The 14,012-nt window shown below is 51.4% G+C and overlaps 1 protein-coding gene across 1 annotated transcript; it reads left to right on the plus strand.

Annotated features, from left to right (window-relative positions):
* Positions 1–406: 406 nt before the first annotated feature.
* On the plus strand, positions 407–13,921 carry DDOST (dolichyl-diphosphooligosaccharide--protein glycosyltransferase non-catalytic subunit). Its single transcript, XM_006042261.4, has 11 exons — positions 407–645; positions 848–958; positions 9,970–10,056; positions 10,892–10,995; positions 11,089–11,183; positions 11,446–11,539; positions 11,728–11,876; positions 12,392–12,539; positions 13,070–13,190; positions 13,312–13,418; positions 13,513–13,921. The coding sequence occupies exons 1-11, from the start codon at positions 492–494 to the stop codon at positions 13,660–13,662; spliced, it is 1,320 nt and encodes a 439-aa protein (XP_006042323.1). The 5' UTR covers positions 407–491; the 3' UTR covers positions 13,663–13,921.
* Positions 13,922–14,012: the final 91 nt, after the last annotated feature.

The following is a 14,012-nucleotide window of genomic DNA, read 5'->3' on the forward strand; positions in this document are numbered from 1 at the left end:
CCCGCAGCCCCCACGCCCGCGACCCGTCCCCGGCCTTTTTCCAACCGTCTCCTCCCTGGAGACAGTGGAAGTGGGGCCTAGCTCCAGTCGAACCTGTCCCGGGCCAGCGAACCTCCAGCCCGGACGCCGCGGCCCAGTCCAGGACCAATCGGATGAGGAGGCGGGAGCCGGCAATGGGCGGAACCCAAGGGCTCTCGGCCCTACTGACTGGCCGCGGCCGCAGAGCTGTCTCTCTAGGATTGAGCTTTTTCCTCTCGGGGGGGCGGGACCTCGCGCCGCTTTCACCAATAGTGTGCCGAGAATCCGCCTCTTACAGGGACACTTCCGGCCGGGTTCCTCGCGCCTCGCCGTCCAAGCAGAGGCTCCGGACCCCCGGCTCCGGCGTTTTCGAATCACTTCCGGGTGATACTCCGAGACAACGAGCCACGATTGGGGGACCGTGGAAGGGGCACTTCCGGTGCCCAGGCGCCTGGTTTCTTTGGAGCAGGAAGATGGCGCCCCGCGCGGCCCGTGTGTGGTCCGGCTGGTGGCTGCTGCTGCTGCCTTTGCTTGGCCTGGCCGGCGCCAGCGGTCCCCGCACCTTGGTACTGCTGGACAACCTCAACCTCCGGGAGACGCATTCGCTTTTCTTCCGGAGCCTGAAGGGTGAGACTGGGGCCCGATGGATTGGCGAGGTCCCTGAGCCCGGAGACACCGACCCCTCTCCCTCCCACCCGAGCTGGCCTTCCAGGTCTGACCTGCCGCCAGGGGGCTGGTGGGGGGACGGGGGCAGGACGGTCATGGTCTCTGCAGTGGTGGTTTCTCTTTGCCTCCTATCTGCCTCAGCTCCCTCGTTCTCTTTTTCCAGATCGCGGCTTTGTACTCACATTCAAGACCGCAGATGACCCCAGCCTGTCCCTTATTAAGTACGGGGAGTTTCTCTATGACAATCTCATCATCTTCTCCCCTTCGGTAGAAGGTAAGGGCTGCGGGTCGCCCCAGAACTCTGATTTATCAGCTTTCTTTAGGATCGTGGGCATTCCTGGAATGGAATGGGTCGCCAGCCCTGGGCGCTGCTGCTCCCAGAGAAGAGAAATGCTAACGCTCAGTTGGTAAAGAATCTGCCAGAAATGCAGAAGACGGTTCGATTCCTCGGTCAGGAAGATCTGTTGGAGAAGGGATAGACTACCCACTCCGGTATTCTTGGGCTTCCCTTGTGGCTGAGCTGGTTAAGAATCCACCTGCAATGCGGGAGACCTGGATTGGGAGATCCCCTGGAGAAGGGAAAGGCTACCTACTCCAGTATTCTGGCCTGGAGAATTCCATAGACTCTATAGTCTATAGAGTCGGACACGATTGAGTGACTTTCATTTCACTTCACTTCACTCTGGGCTTAGGAGAGGATATGTCCTTACCAGAAGACAGAGCTAAAGACTGTAGGATCAAGTGTTGTTGCAGACCTTAGAACTCCTGGCTCTGCTACTCTGAGAAGTGGGTTTTCTCCGTTAAAGGGCCTGATAAGAAAGATGAACAGTTCCTTCACCGTTGCGCCCCCCGCCCCCTTAGGTTTGCCTGTCTGAAGAGAGAAAATGGCTGTACCATAAGTATGATTTTCTGTAAAGGGGCATTGGTGGTAGTTGATCCTGAGAATTCAGATGGAGTCCTAGTTAGGCTGAGAATAACCTTTAGTGATTACCTAGTCCAAACCCCTATTTGAGGCTGGGTGCATATATCCAGGGCTTAGCAGAAGACTAGTTGTTGAACCAAACGAACATCTTCACTAGATTTTCCAGCTGGCGTTCCTGTGACAGCTGTCTGTTTTAGCTTACTATTTTATTTCAGTCTGCCATTGTACAGCTCTGTTAAGAAGATCATGTAGTAAACTGAAATTTGTCTCCTACTTCCTGCTTTGTTTATTGGGGCAAGGAGGAAAAGGGTTTCTGATACTCCCCAGGGCCTAAGAGAATAGGTCTAATGCGTATTTTGCTTAGAGGCATAGCCTTTGCATGATCAGGTCCTGAGTTATTCGGTTGTTTCTTCTCCAGACTAAATACCCCCAGTCCCTTTGGCTGCTCCCCTTGGTTGTGCTTTTTCAGTGAGCATCCTAGTCGTTCTCTTCTTTAGTGGCTTCAGTTTATCTTTTTCTCAGAGGACACAAGTTGTCCGTGTCCGGGGTAAGTCAGGGCTGCCATCTCTCTGTTCAGCTCATGAAGCTTAGGAAGGCTGTCTCTTCACTGGCATCGACTTTCTTTTCTGTGGTTCATGTGAGATTGGGATCTGCCAAACCCCTGATGTATTTTTCCCTAGGTTCCCATTACTTGGTGAGGTGCTCCCAACTCCCCTGTAACATGTGCCTTTGGAATTGGCTTTTCAGAGGCAAGTTCAGTTGAGCATTAAAATCTTCAAGTTGGCTAGGCAGGTGAATGATGCCTTTAGCAGGTTAAGGGGTGTTTGCTGGATTGCTGTGTTGGAACTCTGAAAGCAGTACTGAATAGTGACAGAGCCTACCCTTTAGGAGTCTTTCAACCTGTGAGGAAATAAAAATAAGGACTTGAAATGAGTTCCCAAACCACATGTCAGAATGTCCAAGACGGAGTGGAGGGACTGTCTGAGTTGTGCTTAGAAGGGTCACTGAGGGGGAGGGAAGTGGCAGAGGTGGGCTGAGGAGGCTGAGGTTGGCTGCTGTTAGTGGGAGAAACGGCAGAGCCTAAGATACTGCTTCGGAAATCGGGGTCATTTCCATACCCACTTCACGATCTTTACCACTTTCCATATTTGTGATAGTAATGTTTTTCTTCAAATTGACCTGCTTTAAAAAAAAAAAAACAATTTAAAAGAAAACTAGTAATGAACCCATTGTCACCACTGAAGATGGAAAGCCAGTACTCTACCATCGTTTGATTTCTGTGGAGGAAAATATAAACAGAATGAATACAGTGCTGTCGAGTTCTAGCTGATTCTTGACCTGCTGAAGGCTTTGCACCTGAGGCATCCTCTTAAAAGAGGAGATGAGCTAGTTGAGAGAAGTGTTAAGGCCAGTATTGAACTGTGACCATTCTTGATGGAGAAAGTAGGGAAAACAAATGGAATAATGTCTCTGAGATTCAGTGTTATTTGAAGCCCTCCCCGGCATCTCTGTGGTCAACTTTTCTGCCTCTTGCAGGGTGGGGACCGATCTTGAGGGAAACCGTCTCAGACACCCCTAGGGAAAAGGCTAGCATGTTCTGGAGGTCGGGGATGTTCAGGGTAAGTCGTGTCCAGGATAAAGGCTCTGAGTGCCCTTCTGTGGTACTGTGACTACTAGGCCCTGTGAGGTGTGAGGACCCCGGCCTGGCTGCCTCCTCCACGTGTCAGTTGGTTCCTTGCTCTTCTGGGATCTGGAAGCTCTGAAGGCACTTGCAGTAATGGCTACAGGAGAAGGGTCCTTAGCCTGTGCTCTGGACCCGGGAAACCCTGGGTCCTTGTTTTATAGATGGGGAAACGGGCTTAGAAAGGTGAAGGGGTTGCCTGGATTTGTTGTTCTTCAATCACTCAGTCGTGTCTGACTCTCTGTGACCCCATGGACTGCAGCACGCCAGGCCTCCCTGTCCATCACCAACTCCTGGAGTTTACTCAAACTCACGTCCATCGAGTCAGTGATGCCATCTAACCATCGTCCTCTGTCGTCCCCTTCTCCTCTGCCCTCAGTCTTTCCCAGCATCAGGGCCTTTTCCAGTGAGTCGGCACTTCACATCAGGTGGCCAAATATTAGAGCTTCAGCTGCAGCCTCAGTCCTTCCAATGAATATTCAAGATTGATTTAAGATCAACTGGTTTGATCTCCTTGCAGTCCAAGAGACTCTTAAGAGTTTTCTCCAACACCACAGTTCAAAAGCATCAATTCTTCAGTGCCCAGCCTTCTTTATGGTCCAGCTCTCACATCTGTACATGACTAATGGAAAAACCATTACCCTTGACTAGATGGACCTTTGTTGACGAAGTGATGTCTCTGCTTTTTAACATGCTGTCTAGGATTGTCATACTTTTTCTTCTAAGGAGAAAGCGTCTTTTAATTGCAGGGCTGCAGTCAACATCTGCAGTGATTTTGGAGCCTAAAAAAATAAAGTCTGTCACTGTTTCCATTGTTTCCCCATCTATTTGCCATGAAGTGATGGCACCAGATGCCATAATCAGGAGTTTTTTGAATATTGAGTTTTAAGCCAGCTTTTTCAGTCTCCTCTTTCACTTTCATCAAGAGGCTCTTTAGTTCCTCTTCGCATTCTGCCATAACAGTGATGTCATCTGCATATCTGAGGTTATTGCTATTTCTCCCAGCAGTCTTGATTCCAGCTTGTGCTTCATCCAGCCTGACATTTCTCATGATGTACTTTGCATAGAAGTTAAATAAGCAGGGTGACAATATACAGCCTTGACTTAGTCCTTTCCTGATTTGGAACCAGTCTGTTGTTCCATGTCTGGATCTCACTTTTGCTTCTTGACCTGCATACAGATTTCTCAGGAGGCAGGTAAGGTGGTCTGGTATTCCCATCTCTTTAAGAATTTTCCACAGTTTGTGGTAATCCACACACTCTTCGGCTTTAGTGTAGTCAATGAAACAGAGGTAGATGTTTTTCTGGAATTTGCTTTTTCTGTTATCCAACAGATGTTGGCAATTTGATCTCTGTTTCCTCTGCCTTTTCTTAATCCACCTTGAACATTTGGAACGTCTCAGTTCACGTAATGTTGAAGCCTGGCTTGGAGAATTTTGAGCATTACTTTGGTAGCGTGTGAGATGACTGCAATTGTGTGGTAGTTTGAGCATTCTTTGGCATTGCCTTTCTTTGGGATTGGAATGAAAACTGACCTTCTCCAGTCCTGTGGCCACTGCTGAGTTTTCCAAATTTGCTGGCATATTGAGTGCAGCACTTTAACAGCATCATCTTTTAGGATTTGAAATAACTCAGCTGGAATTCTATCACCTCCACTAGCTTTGTTGGTAGTAATGCTTTTTATTTTATTTATTTATTTTTTAAAATTTTATTTTATTTTTAAACTTTACAATATTGTATTGGTTTTGCCAAATACCGAAATGAATCCGCCACAGGTATACATGTGTTCCCCATCCTGAACCCTCCTCCCTCCTCCCTCCCCATACCATCCCTCTGGGTCGTCCCAGTGCACCAGCCCCAAGCATCCAGTATCGTGCATCGAACCTGGACTGGCGACTCGTTCCATATATGATATTATACGTATTTCAATGCCATTCTCCCAAATCATCCCACCCTCTCCCTCTCCCACAGTGTCCAAAAGACTGTTCTATACATCAGTGTCTCTTTTGCTGTCTCGTACACAGGGTTATTGTTACTATCTTTTTAAATTCCATATATATGCATTAGTATACTGTATTGGTGTTTTTCTTTCTGGCTTACTTCACTCTGTATAATAGGCTCCAGTTTCATCCACCTCATTAGAACTGATTCAAATGTATTCTTTTTAACGGCTGAGTAATACTCCATTGTGTATATGTACCACAGCTTTCTTATCCATTCATCTGTTGATGGACATCTAGGTTGCTTCCATGTCCTGGCTATTATAAACAGTGCTGCGATGAACATTGGGGTACACGTGTCTCTTTCCCTTCTGGTTTCCTCAGTGTGTATGCCCAGCAGTGGGATTGCTGGATCATAAGGCGGTTCTATTTCCAGTTTTTTAAGGAATCTCCACACTGTTCTCCACAGTGGCTGTACTAGTTTGCATTCCCTGTTGGTAGTAATGCTTTTTGAGACCCACTTGACTTTGGACTCCAGGATGTCTGGCTCTAGGTGAGTGATCACACCATCGTGGTTATCTGAGTCATGAAGATCTTTTTTGTATAGTTTTTCCGTGTATTTTTGTGAACTCTTTTTAATATCTTCTGCTTCTGTTGGGTCCATACCATTTCTGTCCTTTATTGTGCCCATCTTTGCATGAAATGTTCCCTTGGTGTGTCTTAATTTTCTTGAAGAGATCTCTAGTCTCCATTCTGTTGTTTTCTGTATTTCTTTGCATTGTTCACTTAAGAAGGCTTTCTTATCTCTCCTTGCTATTCTTTGGAACTCTGCATTCAGATGGGTATATCTTTCCTTTTCTCCTTGGACTTTTACTTTTCTTTCTCAGCTATTTGAAAGGCCTTCTTAGACAACCATCTTGCCTTTTTGCATTTCTTTTCTTGGGGGTGGTTTTCATCACTGCCTCCTGTACAATGTTAGAAACCTCTGCCCACAGCCCTTCGGCGCTCTGTCTGTCAGATCTGATCCCTTGAGTCTGTTTGTCACTTCCACTGGATAAGTGTAAGGGATTTGATTTCGGTCATATCTGAATGGTGTAGTGGTTTTCCCTACTTTCTTCAATTTAGGTCTGAATTTTGCAACAAGTAGTTCATGATCTCAGCTCCTGGTCTTGTTTTTCCTCACCGTGTAGAGCTTCTCCAACTTCGACTGCAAAAAATATAAATTAGTCTGATTTCGGTATTGACCATCTGGTGATGTCCATGTGTAGAGTTGTCTCATGTTGTTGGAAGAGGATATTTGCTATGAGTACTGCATTCTTTGGAGAAAACTGTTAGCCTTTTCCCTGCTTCATTTTGTACTCCAAGGCCAAACTTGCCTGTTACTCCTCCAAGTGTCTCTTGACTTCCTACTTTTGCATTTCAGCCCCCTATGATGAAAAGGATATCATTTTTTGGTTTTAGTTTTAGAAGGTCTTGTAGGTCTTCATAGAACTGTTCAGTTTCTTTGACATTAGTGGTTGGAGTATAGACTTGAATTACCATGATATTGAATGGTTTGCTTTGGAAACGAACAGAGATCATTCTGTCGTTTTTGAGTTTGTACCCTAGTACTGCATTTCAGACTCTTGTTGACTATGAGGGCTACTCCACTTCTTCTAAGGAATTCTTGCCCACAGTAGTAGATATAATGGTCATCTGAGTTAAATTTGCCCATTCCTGTCCATTTTAGTTCACTGACTCCTATAATGTCGATGTTCACTCTTGTCATCTCCTGTGTAACCACTTCCAATTTACCTTGATTCATGGACCTAACATTCTAGTTCCTATGCAGTATTGCTCTTTACAGCATCACACTTTCCTTTCACCACCAGACATATCCACAACTGGGTGTTGTTTCCACTTTGGCTCAGCCTCTTTATTCCTTCTGGAGCTATTTTCCCATTCTTCTCCAGTGGCATATTGGGCACCTGCCGACCTGGGTAGTTCATCTTTCAGTGTCATATCTTTCTGCCTTTTCATACTGTTCACTGGGTTTTCAAGGCATGATGCCTGGAGTTAAGCCCAGGTATCTCAGTTTCATTCATATGAAGTGAGAGTTGGACCATAAAGAAAGTTGAGGTCTGAAGAATTGATGCTTTTGAACCATGGTGTTGCAGAAGACTCTTGAGAGTCCCTTGGACTGCAAGGAGATCCAACCAGCCCATCCTAAAGGAAATCAGTCCTGAATATTCATTGGAAGGACTGATGTTGAAGCTGAAACTCCAATACTTTGGCTACTTGATGCGAAGAGCTGATTTGTTGGAAAGACCCTGATGCTGGGAAATATTGAAGAAGGGGACGACAGAGGATGAGACGGTTAGGCAGCATCACCAGCTTAAGGGACATGGATTTGAGCAAACTCTGGGAGATAGTGGAGGACAGAGGAGCCTGGTGTGCTGCAGTCCATGGGGTTGCAAAGAGTTGGACACAACTTAGTGACTAAACAACAATAAATCATCAATTTCCTAGTCTGTCACTATGCTGGAGTTTCAGCAGCAGCTTCCTGACACTTTGGGCTGGATGATTTTGTGCTGTGGGCACTGTCTTGGTCAGTGCAGCGTCCTGAGCCCCCACCCACCAGGTACCAGCAGCCTGCTTCCCCTGGTGACAAGAAACATCTGCGGGTATTGCCTTGACTGGTGGAATCACCTTGCTGGGAACCCTGATGCTGGACCAAGCAGCTGTTTTACGTTGTAAGGATTTGCCTGGCCTCTCTGGAGGAGGCTGGGAGGATGGCTCGGTGTGGGGTAAGGGCTTCAGCGCCCCCACCCCTGACTAAGATGTTCTGTCAATTGGTAAGGTACTGTGCTTTTCTTTCACCTGAAAATCAGCACTCAGAAAAGAGGGCCGTTCTCACGTTCGCGTCGTTACAGACTTACATGGTGAGCTCATTTCTAAGTGGTAGGTGGATGTGGTAGACAGACTTGCGTGTCCAGCCGGCGTGAAGGGCACCTCCAGCCTTCCAGTTGCTCGGGCAGAGATCTTGGCACCGTCCTTCGTGCCTCCCTCATCAGGCTTGGCCCTCGACGTGGGGGCGCAGGGCTGCCCTGCTTCCTCCCCCTGCGCTGCTGGGGTCCAGACACCACCCTTCACTGCCTGGTGATTGCAGTGGCCCCGTCTCTGCGTCCATCCTCACCCCGTTCCTGATTCCCCTCAGCCACCAGAACCATCCTTTAAAGGTGCAAGGAGATTATCTTGGTCTCCTGCTCAAAGCCCTCGGTGGCTGCCCCTGTGGCCACTGTCACAGAGCCCACAGAAGCGGCAGCGCCCAGCTTCCTCTGCTGCACCTCACCCCCTTTGTCACACTGGGCTTCTCCCTGGTGGCGAGTCGCCCACCTCAGGGCCTTGCACCTGCCGTTCCCGGTGCCTGGGTGCTCGCACCCCCAGATGCCTCGCTCGCTCACTCACACACACGTGCCCAGTGTCTCCCTGGCCAGCACACATGTACGCCAGCCCCTTGTCCTGCCTTTTCTTCTCAGCACACAGGAAGCAATTTTCACGTAACGAAAAGGTGAGTTACTGAGCACTCTAGCCGCTGCTTCATGTTGAGCGTCAGGGGCGCCTGTGGGGAGGGCCCTTGAGGGCGTCCCTGGCGGCTCAGACGGCAAAGAATCCGCCTGCAATGCGGGAGACCTGGGTTCTGTCCCTGGGTGGGGAAGACCCCCTGGAGGAGCGCCTGGCAGCCCACTCCAGTATCCTTGCCTGGAGAATCCCCAGGACAGAGGAGCCTGGCGGGCTGCAGACCATGGGGTCGCAGAGCGTCTGACACGACTGAGCGACCCAGCACTTGAGCCTGCTGCAGCCCCCCGCAGTGCCAGTTCTGGGTGCTTATGGCCGTCCCCTGACCCTCTGGCCAGAAAAGGGTGTGGTCTTACAGTTACAGGTGCTGAAAGTCCATGTGCCTTTTGGAGCTCACTTTAAAACAATGTATTCATAGTGGTCCTGTTGTGGCTGCTGGACCTAGGTTAGCGGGGAAGCTTCTCGTGTGGGGCAGAGCACTGCCCGGGTCACGTGACAGCACGTCCTGAGGCTCAGGAGCGCCCCTTCTCAGGCGGGCGCGCTGAGGTGAGGTCGATGGGCTCTGGAGAGCGGCCGGGGCCAGGAGTGGCTCGAGTGAAGACAGGGGTACTGATGGGAAGTGCAGGTGATATGCTGCAAGTTGTTTCATGAAATGGGAGTGAAAAAACGTGGCACTTCTAGACGAATAGTTGTTGTGTGACTTGAAATGTGTATGACTGACTTGACAGCTGTAACTGGTAGGTGTTTGAGTGTTTCATTTTTACTTCTAAAGGTTTATGAATTTGAGCCATTATTCTTGGCTCTTCACACTGAGGAACTGGGAACATTGTCCTGTCGGGACGTGTATGGTAGAGGTCCCTCTTGCTTTGGGCCCCCAGAGGGTGCTATTCTGTAATTGGTTGTGCCTAGTCTCTGGTATGACTCAGCTGGTTAAGAACTCACGTGCCAATGTTCGATCCCTGGGTGGGGAAGATCTCCTGGAGGGAGGCATGGCAGCCCACTCCAGTATTCCTGCCTGGAGAATCCCATGGACAGGGGAGCCTGGCGGGCTACAGTCCATGGGGTCACAAAGAGTTGGACACGACTGAAGCGACTTAGCATGGGCTGTGGGTCACCCTCCCCACCCAGATGTCAGAGGAGCAGCGAGAGGAACCTTCTGGGTCCTGAGTCTGGTGCTTCTTTCAGATTTTGGAGGAAATATCAACGTGGAGACCATCAGTGCCTTTATTGACGGTGGAGGCAGTGTCCTGGTGGCTGCCAGCTCAGACATCGGTGAGTCTGGCCCGGGAGGTTGTGGCGTTTCCCACCGTTTCTCCAGGGGGCTGAGAGCTTTACACATGGAAGCTGCCAAATGGGCATTTGCAGTGGGGAGGTGGGGGGAGCCCTGCCAGGGAGGGCGGGCACTGCAGCACCCTTCAGTCCCTCCTGCGCCTCCTGTGACCAGAGCCAGGGAGGTGAGGAGCAGGTCCTGTTTAAGAGCTGGGACCCCTGTTTTTCTTTTCCTTCGTTCTGCTTTTTCCTTTTGTTCTTTTGTTTTTTTTGGCGGCTCTTACAAAAAGAAGGCAAGAGGGAAGATTAACAGATTTTTGTTTCTTATTTTGGACATTTTCAAAGATACTTAGAAGCAGGGAGAGGGGAGTGGGATCCCGAACCCCTTGTACTTAACCACCAGCTGCACTAGTGAGCACCCCCTGGCCACTCTTGTTTCCCTTCTTCAGTGTGGGTAGGTTTTTAAAACCATGTTGGGTGGGGTCTTGGTTGGGTGTTGATGAAGAGGAGAGAAACCTTGTAAGTCCAGACTCACCCAGATGAAGTTTGCCCGAGGTACTTGGCTTCAAAGCAAGTTTTTGTGCGGAACCAAGATCACTGTGTACTTGCGGAGGGAGGGGTCAGGTGGTGGTGGTTTATCAGTTTAGATTCTGACTCCGCAGGCAGAACACCATGCTGTTGCCCAGGGGTCGTGGGGGCTGCGCCCGGCTTGGTGAGGCCTCAGGGCCTGGGGGTGACTGGTAGTAGAGTGAGTCATGAGGATGCTGGCAGGAGGGACACTGCTCGGCCCAGGGCCCCAGCTTCAGGGCTCAGTCAGGCGTCGGTCGGGTCTGTGCAGGCGACCCTCTCCGAGAGCTGGGCAGTGAGTGTGGGATTGAGTTCGACGAGGAGAAAACAGCTGTCATTGACCATCACAACTATGACGTCTCAGACCTTGGCCAGGTAACCAGCTCAGCCTCAACACCAGGAGGGGCTTGGGAGGGGGCCCCCGGCTGGGGGACCTTCTCCTGATCCAATTTCCTTCTGCTCGGGCAGCACACGCTCATCGTGGCCGACACAGAGAACCTGCTGAAGGCCCCCACCATCGTTGGGAAATCATCTCTGAATCCCATCCTCTTTCGGGGCGTGGGGTGAGTGAGCAGGAGAGGCTGGCAGAATCCTGGGGGAAGAAGGGGTCCCTTGTGTCGGGAGGCTTTCTTTCCCCTGGAGCACGTGGGTGAGATTAAATGTGACACTGAGTCAGATTCCATCGTCACAGCAAGAGGAGGGCTCGGGGTTTGGCTTTTAGGAAGTGTGATGAATTCCTGTGAAGAAGTGGCTCCTGGGGGACCCCAGTCCTTTGGGCTCAGTTCTTGGGGGTCAGAGTTGGGCAATTCTCCTTTCCTTCTCCAGTATGGTGGCCGACCCTGACAATCCTTTGGTGCTGGACATCCTGACGGGCTCTTCCACCTCTTACTCCTTCTTCCCAGATAAACCCATCACCCAGGTGAGGGCCTTTGCAGCCTCGAGGCCTCCCGCTCCTGGGCCTGGGCAGCACTTTTTATCTGAAAGTGAGCAGCAAGCAGGAGAGCCCCCTTGGCGGCGGCAGTGGGATGGGGAGTGGGTGGGCAGGGTGCGGGCGGCAGCAGGGGCGGGTCTCGGCCCTCCTGGCTGACGGCCTCGCGTTGCCACCAGTACCCGCACGCCGTGGGGAAGAACACCCTTCTCATCGCGGGGCTGCAGGCCCGGAACAACGCCCGGGTCATCTTCAGCGGCTCCCTTGACTTCTTCAGTGACGCCTTCTTCAACTCAGCGGTGCAGAAGGCTGCACCTGGCTCCCAGAGGTAAACACAGGGGCCTGGGGCCACCGAGGGGAAGGTCTGTGTGGACCGGGAGGAGGGAGCCTTTTAGCTAAAAGTGTTGGAGGCTGAGTATCTTCAGGTGCTTTTTTGAAGACTTTGTCACTTTATCGCTTCTGTTGGCAATCTAGACTGTTCACAGTAGTAATGATTTATCTGGAGACGTTTTGGTGGTGGTGGTGGTGGTGGTGGTTTAGTCACTGCGTCGTGTCTGACTCTGCGACTCCGTGGACTGCAGCACACCAGGCCTCCCTGTCCTTCACTCTCTCCTGTCACTGACGTTTGGTAGCTGTGCACCTATCGTGTAGGTGACACCCAGAGCAGCGTGTCACACCTGTCATCCTTTCCTGTGTTCCCCTCGAGCAGGATCCCAGACGTGTGTGGCCTTCAGGCAGGGCCTGGCTGGGTGTGGTCTGTCTGGTGCCTGGTGACTGGTTTACCAGGCACCACTGAAGGGAAGTTGGTCCCCGGCTGCAGCCTCTCCGTTTCTCCTTCTGCAGGTATTCCCAGACTGGCAACTACGAGCTGGCTGTGGCCCTTTCCCGCTGGGTGTTCAAGGAGGAGGGGGTCCTCCGGGTGGGGCCCGTGTCCCATCATCGGGTGGGCGAGACAGCGCCACCCAACGCCTACACCGTCACTGACCTAGTGGTAAGAGCCTGGCGCTGGAGGGCCCCTGGGTTTGGGCCAAGTTGATTCCGCTCAAAAGCACTCAACACTTGCGTGCTGGGCCTGAAGTGCCTAAACGAGGCTGAATAAGTTCATCTTCACCCTAAGAAGTCAGCTCAGGTGCAGAGAGCCTGGCATATAAGCTCACCGTCACAGGCGGCCTTCTGTGGAGGAGGTGTGCTTTTGCTGTGGGAGCGCAGAGCGGGGAGAGGCTTTACTGGCTTACGCCGCTGGGAGCAGAATTCACATTGAGTGGGGTCTGGAGAATCAGTCAGGAAAGGCTCGCGTGGTGACTGTGGAGGCAGGGCCGCTCAGGCGTGCCAGTGCGCTCAGGGACAGCGCTGTTCGGTGCAGGCTCCCGCGGGCAGGTCAGAGGGCTGGGCCGGCTGGCTGCGTCTCCACTTTGGGGGTGGGGGGCTCCTGCCCGAATCACGGGGGGATTCAGTGCAGCTGAAGGCGAGGCTGTCCTGCCAGTCACTGGCCACCGGGCTTACCCCAGCTGCTTGTCTCAGGAGTACAGCATCGTCATTGAACAGCTCTCAGATGGCAAGTGGGTCCCCTTTGATGGCGATGACATTCAGCTGGAGTTTGTCCGCATCGATCCTTTTGTGAGGACCTTCTTGAAGAGGAAAGGTAAGCGCAGCTCTTGCGAGAGACAGCTCTGGAAGCCCATCCCTGCCTCTGTCTGGCTCTCAGGCAGCTCACCGATGGCCCGGGAAGCCCCTCCTGGCTGTATGTCTTGGCTCTTCCCCAGGTGGCAAATACAGCGTCCAGTTCAAGTTGCCTGACGTGTACGGTGTGTTCCAGTTCAAAGTGGATTACAACCGGCTAGGCTATACGCACCTGTACTCCTCCACTCAGGTAAGCCCCCTCCTCTGCCCTCCTCTGCCCGCCGCGCCCTCCGCGCCGCGCCCCGCCCCCGGGCGGCCAGGGCCCGGCACTGCTGCCTTCTCAGGTGTCCGTGCGGCCGCTGCAGCACACGCAGTACGAGCGCTTCATCCCCTCGGCCTACCCCTACTACGCCAGCGCCTTCTCCATGATGCTCGGGCTCTTCATCTTCAGCGTCGTCTTCCTGCACATGAAGGAGAAGGAGAAGTCCGACTGAGAGGCTGGCGCCCTGCACTCCTGGGAACAGAGTCGGAGGGTTTTCATAGGATTGGTTTTCTTTTGCCTTTCTGGTGGTTTTTGTTTTTTTTTTAAGCCACGGACAATGGTACAGCATTACCTCAGTGGGAGATGGAACATTGAGTACCAGCGGGTGGGGGGTTAGGGAATAATTTGTTTTTCCACCTTTAACGCTGTGTATTTTTTCATATGTGACGTCAACTCTCATTTCTAAAATAAAGAGAAACATGGCCCTCACATTTCATCTGACCTCTGTTGTACTTTGGTGATGGGGCAGGGGGTGCTGTTGAGAAATGACAGGGTACAAAGTAGTAAGTGGCCCTTTTTAGT

Source organism: Bubalus bubalis, chromosome 2 (genome assembly GCF_019923935.1).
Source record: "Bubalus bubalis isolate 160015118507 breed Murrah chromosome 2, NDDB_SH_1, whole genome shotgun sequence".
Taxonomy (NCBI): Eukaryota; Metazoa; Chordata; class Mammalia; order Artiodactyla; family Bovidae; genus Bubalus; species Bubalus bubalis.

What these genes read in the sequence shown, in the direction of transcription:
- DDOST (XM_006042261.4), top strand. Translation starts at nt 492, where the DNA reads ATGGCGCCCCGCGCGGCCCGTGTGTGGTCCGGCTGGTGGCTGCTGCTG. An exon ending in ATCCTCTTTCGGGGCGTGGG is followed by an intron (nt 11,184 to 11,445) that starts GTGAGTGAGCAG and finishes TTCCTTCTCCAG; the next exon opens with TATGGTGGCCGACCCTGACA. An exon ending in ACCTGTACTCCTCCACTCAG is followed by an intron (nt 13,419 to 13,512) that starts GTAAGCCCCCTC and finishes CTGCCTTCTCAG; the next exon opens with GTGTCCGTGCGGCCGCTGCA.